The 12265-nt window shown below is 41.1% G+C and overlaps 1 protein-coding gene across 1 annotated transcript; it reads left to right on the forward strand.

Annotated features, from left to right (window-relative positions):
- The first annotated feature begins 10315 nt into the window (after positions 1-10315).
- LOC138887653 (uncharacterized) lies at positions 10316-11871 on the forward strand. Its single transcript, XM_070169424.1, has 2 exons — positions 10316-10579; positions 10636-11871. Exons 1-2 carry the CDS (start codon positions 10316-10318, stop codon positions 11869-11871), a joined length of 1500 nt encoding a protein of 499 aa, XP_070025525.1.
- Positions 11872-12265: the final 394 nt, after the last annotated feature.

A 12265-nucleotide genomic window follows, 5' to 3' on the forward strand; every position in this document is an offset into this window, starting at 1 on the left:
GTAATTGAAGGCCTGTGTGGGCTAGCAACAATGGATCTTACGCCTTGTAACGATGGTCGGGCGTCCCTGAGTCGTGTTAGTTCGGCTGGTACAGCCATGTGATTGAAGTCACTTATGTTTGGCCGGAGCCTTTGAGTCCCAAGTGAAGTAGTTTCTGCATCTATATCAAGGGTATGCCTTTTTAGGGTTTTACAAGTTCTATATATAGCCGAAACTTTGGGATCGGGTTTATGCCTTTAGTAAGGTCTTATAAGTTTTACATGCCGTTGAGGTCTTACAGTTTTGGATACTTGGTACAAGTATTGTTCATGCCTTGCTTGAGGTCTTATAGGTATAGTTGCTACCTTATGTAGGTCTTACGAGACCGAGTCTGCCTGCTCGGGGTCTTATGGCCTCAGGTTTTGATAAGTTAATAGAGGTGGCAGTTGACGGCAGTCCCCGAGTCGTTGAGGGTTTCTTGACTCGAGAGCCATTACTTGTAAATTTTGTATTGGCTCATTGAGGGCTTACAGTTTTGGAGATCCTGACCCTGTGGTCGTGCATTTTTTGAGATTTTGGCGCCAGTCCCCGAGTATTCAGGGCACTTTCGGCCTTGGAGATGTTTCGCGATTTTCATGATGCCTCATTGAGGGCTTATGAGCTTGGAGTCCCGACCCGGAGGTCGTTCAGGTGTTGAGGTTTTGACGCCAGTCCCCGAGTGCTCGAGACGCTTTTGGCGGAGAAGTTGTTTTTGCGGAGATGCCGAGCTTCTTTTGGAGTGTGATATGCTTTGATAAAAGATACTCTTCAATTATTTAGTACAAGTGTACATGTTTTCGTCATCGGGGGCCCGGTTATAGGGACACGGTTCGTTCGATCATTTGGCTCGGTACATCACTTTCCTATAAGGACCCCATTTGGCGTTTCTTGGCTTTTCCAAGTGGATGGCCTCCCGGGGAGGGGGGATGCCCCTCAGCGTGCGAGGTTGATTTGAAAAAGAAGCCTTGAACACTTGTTGGATCTTCCTTAGGTAGCATATAAGTGTTTCCTCATTAGAAACCTTGCCGGTAAGACCCTTCTTGGGATGAAAACCCAGCCAAAGGAAAAGAGTACAACACATGCTTTTGAAACCTAAGGCCTTCGGGTGGGAAGAGCTTTGGTTGTTTCGACTGGATACCTGCATTCCGATTAGTATAAAATGCAACTGAAAAAGGGAGACGGTCATACCTTAGTGCAAGTGGCGCTTCAGATCTCGGTGTGACCCTATCGTTTATTATGAGGACTCGGTATGGTCCTTTATTTCGTTAAGTCGGGCGTAACCGAAATGTAACTTGTCATCACTATTTTATCATTTACTTATCCTTTGGCTCCTTCACTGGTGGAGGTATCGGCGCCGACGCTACATCATGCACCGCGAACATTTCCTTTGCCGCATGCTGGTCCCCATAGATGGTTTTTATCCCATCCTTTGTTAGGAATTTCATCATTTGATGGAGGGTGGATGGTACTACTCTCATGTAGTGTATCCACGGTCTTCCTAGCAAGGCATTGTATCTCATGTCTCCATTAATGACATGGAATTTGGCATTCTGGGTCGTGCCGACCATGTTGACTGGGAGGGTGATTTCTCCTTTCGTCGTTTCACTTGCCATGTTGAATCCATTGAGGACTCGAGTGGTGGGAACGATTTGGTCGAGCAGTCCGAGCTACTCTACCACCCTCGACCTGATAATGTTGGCCGAGCTACCCGGATCTACAAGTACACATTTAATTTGAAAAATATTTACAAGGAAAGAGATTACCAGTGCGTCGTTGTGAGGCAGAGACAAGGTCTCGATGTCCTCGTCGCTGAACGTGAGAGCATCCTCGGGTATGTAACGCCGAGTTTGCTTTTCCCTGATGATAGATATTTTTGTTTTCCACATCACAGGCTCCTGTGGGGCATCGATGCCTCCCAAAATCATGTGGATGACATGTTGTGGCTCGTTTGTTTTGTTATTTTTGGCCGCCTCTTTTTCTCGGAACTGATTTTTGGCTCGGTTGCTAAGGAATTCTCGGAGGTGACCTTTGTTAAGTAGTCAAGCAACCTCTTCTCGGAGTTGGTGGCAATCCTCGATCTTGTGGCCGTGTGTGTTGTGAAACTCGTACACTAAGTAATGATTCCTTTGTGAAGGATCCGATTGTACAAGCTTGGGCCACCTGGCATCTCTGATTTTGTTGATGGCGAACATGATGTCCGATACATTGACGTTGAAGTTATATTCTGATAAGTGAGGTGCCCCCTTTGCCCTGTGTTCCTATCGAATCTGTCCCTATTGATGAGTCCCCGAGGATCATGTCCTCGGTTTATCCTTCGATCATTGCGAGGTGGGTTGCGCCACGGGGCGTTCCTCCTGTCCTCGGTGTATGGCTGATACCTTTCTTTGCTTGGCTTTGGTTCCTTCATCGGAAGCCTGCTTGGGTATACTGAGCCTGAAAGGTCTCCCAGCTGGTTGTCTTTGGCCTAGATCTCTGACTGGTATCGGTTGTGGACGTCCGACCAGGTCATAGTGGGATATTCGATCAAATTATGTTTCAATTGTTTTGAAGCCAGCGAGCTTCGTTCATTCAGACCTTGAGTGAAAGCCTGCACTTCCTAGTCATCAGAGACTAGCGGTAGTTCCATCCATTCCATTTGGATGCGAGATACGAATTCTTGCAGCATCTCGTTCTCCCTTTGCTTGATCTTGAATATGTCGGATTTTCTCGTTGCTACTTTGATGGCACCGGCATGCGCTTTTATGTAGGAGCCTGCTAGCATGGCAAAAGAATCTATGGAGTTAGGAACTAGGTTGTGATACCATATCATGGCCCCCTTCGAGAGTGTTTCCTAGAACTTCTTTAGTAAGATGGACTCGATCTCGTCGTCCTTTATATCGTTTCCCTTTACTGCACAAGTGTACACGTGTTCATTGGGGTCTGAGGTCCCATTGTACTTTAGGAGTTCTGACATTCTGAACTTCTTTGGAATGAGTGTCGGGGCCATTTCCTCTGGGAATGGCCTTTGTATGAACTTCTTCGAATCCACTCCTTTCAGGATCGGGGGTGCGCCCGAAATTTGGTCGACCCTGGAGTTGTAGGTCTCGACCTTCTTATCATTGGCTTCTATCATTTTCTCGCCCAATTTGATCCTCCTAGTGAGGTCCTCGAGCATCTTTATGTTGACAGGGTCGACTATCGACCCGTTATTGCTCGATCTCTCCGGTACATGTTCGGATGGTGGAGCTATCCAAGGTGCTACATTGCTCGGAGTGTTCTGGTGACTTTGCAGCTGAGCAATAGCTAGCTGTTGTGCCTGCAATATTTCAAAAATAACATGAATGCTAACCTCGCGCTCTTCCCTGGTCGGGGTTTTCTGAGCTTCTTGTGGATCCCCTTGGCGCACGCTCCTGTCGGTATGCGAGCTTATATCGATGCGTTGGGCGTCGCATGAGATAGCATCCACAGGGATTGGTTCTGGCACATTCCTAGGGTTTTGTGGTAGCACACCAACATCCGGAACATCTACACCATTCTCTCCATCGTCCTCGAGATTGTTGGTTTCGCCTTCATTCACTGAGTTAGACATATTGACCTGAAATCGAAGATCTTGGACAAGAAAAAATGTGAAAGATAACTTGCGTTGTGTGATGAAACCAACAAGAAAATAAATACTATTATTTTTAGCCCCACGGTGGGCGCCAAACTGTTTACCGTGAAAATGGTAATAATAATTAAATTTGTTGATGAGATTCTAAAAATACGTGATCTATTTTTATGCTAGTTTGTTAGGCAGTTGATGCTATATATATGAGACTTAGAAATGAAATAAGAGTCAAGGATAGGGCGATAATCAAACCATTGGGCCTATTATCGGGGCCTCGAGCCTGTCAATTCGGGGCCTCGAGGTCGATTTTGGAGCTTGATAGAGAGCTGCCGAGGGGGGTCGGAATATGGCTAATAGTTATAAGAGAATTAACAGAGGCTCTTTATGGCCAATTATAAGCAATAAATGATAAACAAATATGAAGATAACAAATGAAAGCAATAATATCAAGAGAATATGTTAGAGAGCAAATAAAATGTTCTTGTATATTGCGTGTGGAGTAATTGAAGCAACAACCCTTTACAAAGTAGCAAGGATCCCCTTTATATATGAGGGGAATCCCATCATTGTACTACAAGAATTAATTACAAAGATACAGAGATATGACAACTAGATGACACCCTGATTCGGGTCTTAGAGTAGCTCTCTAGGCTCTGTCAGTCCTAGCCACATGCCTTGGGAACTCCCCATTTCTACCGTGGCCGTGGTCAACATTATCCCAAGACCGAGCATCGACGAAACTCGAGGGAGGAGACTCGATCATAACCTTGTAGCCTCGAGACTTTGAGATGGTTTTCAGAGGTGCTTTGATAATGAGAAATTGAACCCTCCGATTTCAACGTATACACGGAAATAAAAGAGAGTGCCACTGGGAAGATAGTCAAAATATCAAGTTCAGAAGCAACCCTACAAGCACAAGGGCATGGAGGTAAGTAACTAAGGATAATTATAGGCAAGGAAGGACATCAAAAATTCCATCGAGTATGCGATGTAATAAAATCGAAGCTTTACAAGAGTCAGAGGGTCCTCCCTAAGTATGACAACGAAAGACTAGTTGAAGAAATAAGGAGAAGGCTGCAACCTAAGCATAGTAACTTGAAGAAGAAATGGTCTTATAATAGCAGTTTCACTACAACATTGTATGCACTCCATAAGAAAGTGGCACCTATCGGAGTTAATGAGCATGAAATGAAACCAAAAGTGATATTCGAGACCATGTGAGTTGCACAAAAATTCCGGCATGCATGGGAACTAAGATAAGCTAAGTATGCACGCAACAAGGGGCAGAAAGACCAAGAAAAGTAATAGCTTACGTTTAAAGGAAGGTCAGAAGGAACAAAAGAAATTATTCGATCAATGATCCAGAGCTAGTTACGTTATGAACGCACTTAAGATTTCAGAGTTATATCCATGCAACATATATGTTGACATTCATACAGCCGTAGAAGACTCCGATATAAGTTGAAAAGAAGAATTGAGTCCAGGTCATAGACAAAGGATTGAATTGTTAGATGATGGTATCATGGATACTCCATAGTGTCCATGAAAGGCTAAAATAATAACTAATATCATGACTCGCTGATTGGAAGATAGCTTAAGCCTACATACAGGCTGATTATAGGGAAGAGGAGACTAAAAGATTTACATCAACTAAGTAAAACGGGAGTCTGGTAATTGGATCCAAAAAATTATAGAAATAGTGATTGAGATCATTGTAGAATCACTCTTAATATCAGAGATACAAGAGAGATAGTACAACAACCATATTCTATAACGACTCTACAAGAAAGCTAGTTAGAAGAGTAGCATCCTCATAAGAAGTCAGTATGAAGCTCCCACTGGATTGTGTGTGTACTAGAGTTGCAAGCATTATAATAGAGCTTTAAGTTGTGGATGTGAATTATACCTATGTGGAAGGGAGGTCATGAAAGAGATAGAAGATATGATGAGATATTTTAAGGTCAGTAAGGTAAAGGTGAACAACGTATGAGATACTCAAATACAGAAGGTTGTGAATAGTCCATACTTCAGATAGAAGGCTAGAAGCATTGGGATTTAGTATCCAAAAGTGATAGCAACATCGTCAGTGGTATATCTTCCAGCCTATGGTTTCTAAGTATCGATATGTCTAGTTAAGAGAGTAAAGAAGAGTTAGAAATGATGTGATGTCTCGCTTGATGTTCCATAATAACAAAAGGAAATCTATGATGCAAGTAAGTTCAAGGGAGGTTATGAGTAGTATAAATGGATATGTATAGGTCACAAGTTAAAGTACGGTAGAACGACAAGGTTTTAGGAAAATATGAGTAAGGATAAGGAAAGACAAGTGAGAAGGTGACAAGAATGGATAAGTCCTCGGGATTAAGCCCATGAAAACAAGAGAGCAAATGGTTTTTCTAAGTTATAGAGAGCTCAGTATAAGCTGAATGAGCTCAAAGGAGTCTAAGACTAGTAGCATTTAGAAGAGATGTAATGCTGCCCTAGTAGTAGAATAAGGGTGTAATTGTGATAGATAAAGGATGACGTTTGGTACTTCGATTGAGTAATGATTTGAAGAGGATTTCATGAATTATACGGGATTAAAATACCCACATAAGGTGAATCACATTGGTATGCTATGAAATACATTTATGGAAGTATAATATCGCCCCCAGGTGGATCAGTCTAATCATTTCAGATGTTCTCCGATGAGACGTGGGTCCTAGCGGTAGTATTACATAGAAGATCAAGTTATCACTGGTAGATTATAGATCAATATGTTGGTGAATCAACAATGGATGGATAAAATCTATAAAGTATGAGATGAAATTAGGCCGTCATTCTTAAGATGAATAAGTAATGAGGAAGCATTAAAGGACATAGATTTATACATATAGGATAAGTAACGAGAATAACCTGGAGTTTGGTAGCAGGCCTCAGTAACGATAAATCGAAGTAAGAGTTATGGTATAGTATGACCTACCTAGATACAGTAAAGTCACATGGATGAATAACCGGGGTTATGAAACAAGAAATAGCAATAGTCGTAAGTTCGACAAAGTACCGAGCAAAGAACTTTAGTACACCTATAGATGCCCAGAGGACATCTTGTCAAGTTTTGTATATATTTACAAAGTGAGGCCTAGAGATTGGATAAAACTAGAGGAAAAAGTTGAAGGGAAGAGTCGCAGAGGCACACATACAAGGAAAAAAATGGTACATGTTGCATGACAGAAGGTAGCAACCGTTACGAGATTGGAAGGGAAGTCGTGGTGTAAGAAAGAGGCCTAAAGGGGGGAATGCCCTGGACTTTGGATTTGTTCACAAAACAGTTGCCTAAAATGCCAAGGAGAGTATTAAAGTATTCGCAAGAGCTATGTGTAAGGCCCCGTGAAATTTTTACTCAAAAACCTAAAATCTCGTAGTGGCAAGTTAAGAATATGAAGCGAGACGCGGCCCAGACTTTTTGGATTAATCTGTGCATTAAAATGTTAAGGAAAAAGATTTTTTAGAAGAGTGCATTTCTGCGGCCCATTATGCGACCGCATAACAACAATGCGGGCCGCATATCTGCCGCAAAGTAAGTCAGAGTGTTGGCTAATTTTGAGGTCAACTGTGCGGCCAATTATGCGATCGCATAATCGATATGCAGGCCACATAGTAGTCGCATAACCTCTTTGTGATTTTTGCGAAGGACAGTTCTGCGGTGCATTATGTGACCACAGAATAAGTATGCGGACTGCATATCGGTCGCATACTCGGGCAGAATATTCAAGTCTTGAGGGCTACTTTTGCGGGCCGCATGTCAGTTATGCGATCGCAGATTGAGTCGGGGCTCATATTTTCTAAATCATAAAACCCGACCCCATTCCGTTAAAAATACCCCATTAGACCTTTTTGTGCTATTTGCTACTACATCTAAAGTGAGAGAAAGTGTTCTAGAGGGAGAGAGTGATCCTCATTAAGTCCCTATTCAATCCTTGCCCAAATCCTTGAAGATTATCAAGTGAAGTTGCTAAGACTTCATCCTAAGAGGTAAGAACTTGTACCCTAACCTTTGATTTCGAAATTCATACTAGGATAAGTAATTAACAAGTGGGTTTATGGGTATAAGGATGGATTTTCTTGCATGCATGTGTGATAAAAAGGTATGGGGAGACTATGAGCTAAAAATGTAACAAATGGGGTGTAGGATAATAGAATCTCTCAACAAAAAGGTCCTAAAATCATAATGCACACTTAGCCCTTGATAATGTCCTTAAATGAGCTAGAATCTTGATTATCTCTCTAATTCTTGGTTCAACTTGTAATTCTCATAAAATAGATCGAAGTTGCTAAGAGTTCCATAATTATTATAAGAATTTAAGGAAAGCTCTATTGAGGTATGTACGACTAAAACCCCCTCTTCTTAGAAATTGAGCTCCCATGGTGTCCATGCAAATGTTGTAAGTCCGAAATTTGATTGATGTAGTACTTGTAATTTCAAATGAATTGGTGTTGCAAGAATATATATGAAAGGTATGTCTCAATGTGTTCAATATGCTATTCTTGGTAAATTGAAGATATGTGAAGAATGTGAACTATGTGCTAAAATGCCTAGATTTCAAGTCAAGTTTAAATTGTGATTATTATGCCGAACCATGTGAATTCCTCTCTATGCTTACAACTTGAATTGCTCTTGTATGTGCCCATTATCTTAAATTGCAAGGTTAATATTGAAAGTGAAAGTGATGTGAAATGTGAGTTATGAAATATGGCCTAGTGCCAAGTTTGATGTGATAATTATGGCCCCAAGTGTCGACAAACTGATATATGAGAAATAAAGATTGAAATGAGATGATTGATGAAAAAGGAAAAATGTCTTGGTAAGATGGCCTAGCCGGTCGGGCGTGATCGGACGCCATGCCGCACACATGGTGGTATTGTGCTGATATTGAAACCAGAAAGGGAGAATGAAACTGTGATTGAGGTACATGTCTCAAATGAGGCAACCTAATCGATCGGGCCGTGATCACACTCCGTGCAAGAAAGCAGTGGTATTATGAATGATGATGCAATAGTATGAAATGTCCCAACCTAAAGTTGTGGAAATTATGTAAAAGCTATGTGAACCTTCTTATTTGATGATGTGGTGATGGTTTGAAGCTTTTGTTAGTCCTTATGATTTCTTTGATCTTGTATGGTTGTTCTTTCTAATAATATGGTGTTTAGTTATACATACTAGTACTATTCCATGGTACTAACGTCCCTTTTGCTGGGGGCGCTACATCTTTGAATGGATGTAGGTGGTTCCATAGCAAATAGTGCCAACCGTGGGTAGCAGTGCATCCTCCTTTCAGCAGCTTTGGTGAGCCCCCTTTTCTTCCAAGGGTTATGCAATGTATCTTTTGTTAAAAATTACTACTTTCTGAGGTATAGCCGGGGCCTTGTTGCTGGCATTATAGAAACTGTCTTTTGTATCTTCAGAGGCTCCATACATGTTTGTGTGGGTTATGTATGGGCATTGGATGGGTCTCTAGACTATGTTGCAATTCTAAACTCTTATTCCTCTAAATTGTAACTGTATGAAATTTTTGAAAACTTAACCATGGTTTAAGGGCTATAATATTGATAGGTTTAAAATGTCCTTGCCTTATGTTTTGATGATCTAACAAACTTACTGATAAGAACCAGATAAGGAACCTAACCCACTTGGACTATACTGCAAGTTTAATGGATTCCAGCTAATTGTGAACAGTCATAGCTTTAGGAGCTAGGAAACCAAACAAGGACCTGATACCCTTGTGGTTCCCTCATGGCAGTACAAAGTCAATTGGACACAGCTGGAAATGAAGTGACCGCCTGCACTGTTTCTGCCGCACTGCACTATTTCCAGTGCCCACTCATTACTTGACCAACTCAAGTGCTCACATAATTTCAAGTGATGTGATCAAGGTGTACCAACAATGAGTTGATATTAAAACATCACTTGAATGTTTCAGTTTCTCATTCAAGCCTTTTGCAAAAACAGAGAAATCAATTCTCACGAGGTTGAAGAACAAAGTTGAATGCTACTACGAACCAGTTCCTAAAGTCAGTATTTTGTTGTCCTTAGTTGAGTTGTAACTTTGTTATTGTACTCATTGTATTTCCTAAATTTCTTAGCTAGAAGCGTTGATTAGGAATCTTCTTGTAAAATCCGTAAACTCTTTGAGTTTATGTTGTGACTAGGTCTAGTCATAAGCAAAAGCCTTTGTAACTGTAGAGTGACAAAGTGGCTTGTAGTGAGAGCATCACAAGTTAGTAAAGGTCTTTGTAACTAGGGAGTCACAAAGTGACTTGTGGTAAGAGTACCACAAGTTAGTTGAGTTGACTTCTTTATAATGGAGTCATTACAAAGTGGCTTGTAATAGGTTTTTACAAGTTAGTAAAGTTGAAAGCGTACATGTGTAGGTCGTGATTTTTGGTCCCCCTGTGTGAGATTTTTCCACGTAAAAATCCCTTGTCTCATTTACTTATAGTTTATTAGCATTCTCAGCAGAATCTCGTAAAGGACCAGATACTCTACTGTTTGGTAGACTCATACAAACTAACAATTGGTATTAGAGCGGGTTCCTCCTATCAGGCTAACACGTAGGAAGGATCCTTATGGCTGCTTTTCCAAATTTTGAAGAAGGTCAATCTATATACCGACCACCCAGGTTCAATGGACAATATTATGGGTGGTGGAAAACAAGAATGCATGATTTTATCATGGCTGAAGATTCTGAGTTATGGGATATCATATGTGATGGTCCTTATGTTCCAACAAAGGTACTGGAAGAACTCCTATTTTCAATGACAAAAACCAGTAAAGAATACACTGACGCAAATAAGAAAGCTGTGGAGAAGAATTTTCGTGCCAAGAAGATTCTGGTGTGTAGAATAGGACCTGAAGAATATAATAGAATTTCCGCTTACGACACTGCTGAGGAGATATGGGAAGCTTTGCAAACAACTCATGAGGGAACTACCCAAGTAAAACAGTCTAAGATCGATATGCTCATCACCGAGTATGAATCTTCAGGATGTAGGATGATGAATCTATTCAAGATATGTACACAAGATTCACTTCCATCATAAATGAGTTACACTCACTTGGCGAAACCATTCCTAGAAACAAGCTAGTGAGGAAAATCCTTACTATTCTTCCTAGCCCATGGGAAATCAAGGTGAATGCTATTACTGAATCAAAGGACTTGCAAGAGCTGACCACAGAAGAGCTTATTGGAAATCTGAAGGCCTACGAGATGAAGAGGAAGATAGACAGTGAAAGAAGAGAACCAAAAAAAGAAAAGAACTTGGTACTCAAAGCTGATAGCAATGACTCAAGTGATGAAGACGTTGACATGACTTACTTAACCAAAAGATTTCAGAAGATGGACAGAAGAAATGGAGAAATGCTAAAAGGGGGCAGCTCTAACAAACCAAAAAACTATGATCTTTGTCGTAAGTGCGGAAAGCCTGGACACTTCATCAAACGCTTTCCTCTCTTGAAGCAAGAATTCTCCAAGAACAACTCTGAAAAGGCAGCTAAGAGGAACCCGGTTCCTTTCAAGGACTTCAAAAGAAAAAGATCTGCTGACAATGTGATGAAACAGGCTCTTGCAGCATGGGGAGATTCCTCTGGTGAATCTGAAGATGAAACTAATGCTGGTGATAGTTCCATGATGGAAGTTGAAGGTGAGGAAAAAGAATTTGACTCAACTTTTGCTTTGATGGCAAGGGATGTTCAGAGAAATCTGAAATCTTACTCTCCTAAGAAACTCATGTCTTTAGCTAGTTTATTGATTGATACTTATCATAGTCTTGTGGAGGATAGGGATTCCTTGTCCGTAGAACTAGGAAAAGTTGAACAAACTAGAGATGATTTGGTGGATGTAGTTATTGACCATAAGGAAACCATTGAAAAATTCCATGAAGAAAGAAATGATTTCCTGGGAGTAATTGCAGACCTAAGGGAAACAATAGATAGACCAGGGACTAAGTCAAAATCTAGAAATTCTAGAAAAGGAAAAGAGATAGCTAGTATGGAACACATTAGGCTTGAAAATGAGTTGAAAGATGTAAGAACTAGGATGTGTGCTGAAATTGAGAAAAACAAGAACCTCCAAGCTGATCTGGAAAGAGTAAAATATGATCTTGAAAAGTTCCTAAAGTGGACCTGGTCCTCAGAAACTACAACTGACATATACACTAATAATGGTGGAAACAGGCAGGAAATAGGGTTCCAAAGGGAGAACACTCCCTACAATTCTCACAGCAAGTAGATCACTATTTTTGATAACTGGCCCTGTATCCATTGTGGGAACAATGGGCACTTCAAAGAAAATTGCCAGGCCAGGGTTCAATCTGTTCAGAAAAACAAAGTGTTTGCTGAAAATATGACTACAAAAGAGGGACCAGGTTCCACTCACAAAATGCGCACATTACCTGCATGGAATAAGAGAGCTCTTATTCACCCTCTTGCCTACTACAAGGGACCCAAACTTGCTTGGGTTCCTAAAACTAATTCCTAACCTTCTTGTGCAGGGAACAATGAAAGGAAGCGGTCAACAATGGTTCATGGATAGTGGGTGTTCAAAGCACATGACTGTTAACACCATGGACTTTCTTTCACTAAAAGCCCTGCAAAGAGGGGGTGTATCCTTTGGCAATGGGAAA

The sequence above is a fragment of the Nicotiana sylvestris genome, chromosome 3, assembly GCF_000393655.2.
Source record: "Nicotiana sylvestris chromosome 3, ASM39365v2, whole genome shotgun sequence".
NCBI lineage: Eukaryota > Viridiplantae > Streptophyta > Magnoliopsida > Solanales > Solanaceae > Nicotiana > Nicotiana sylvestris.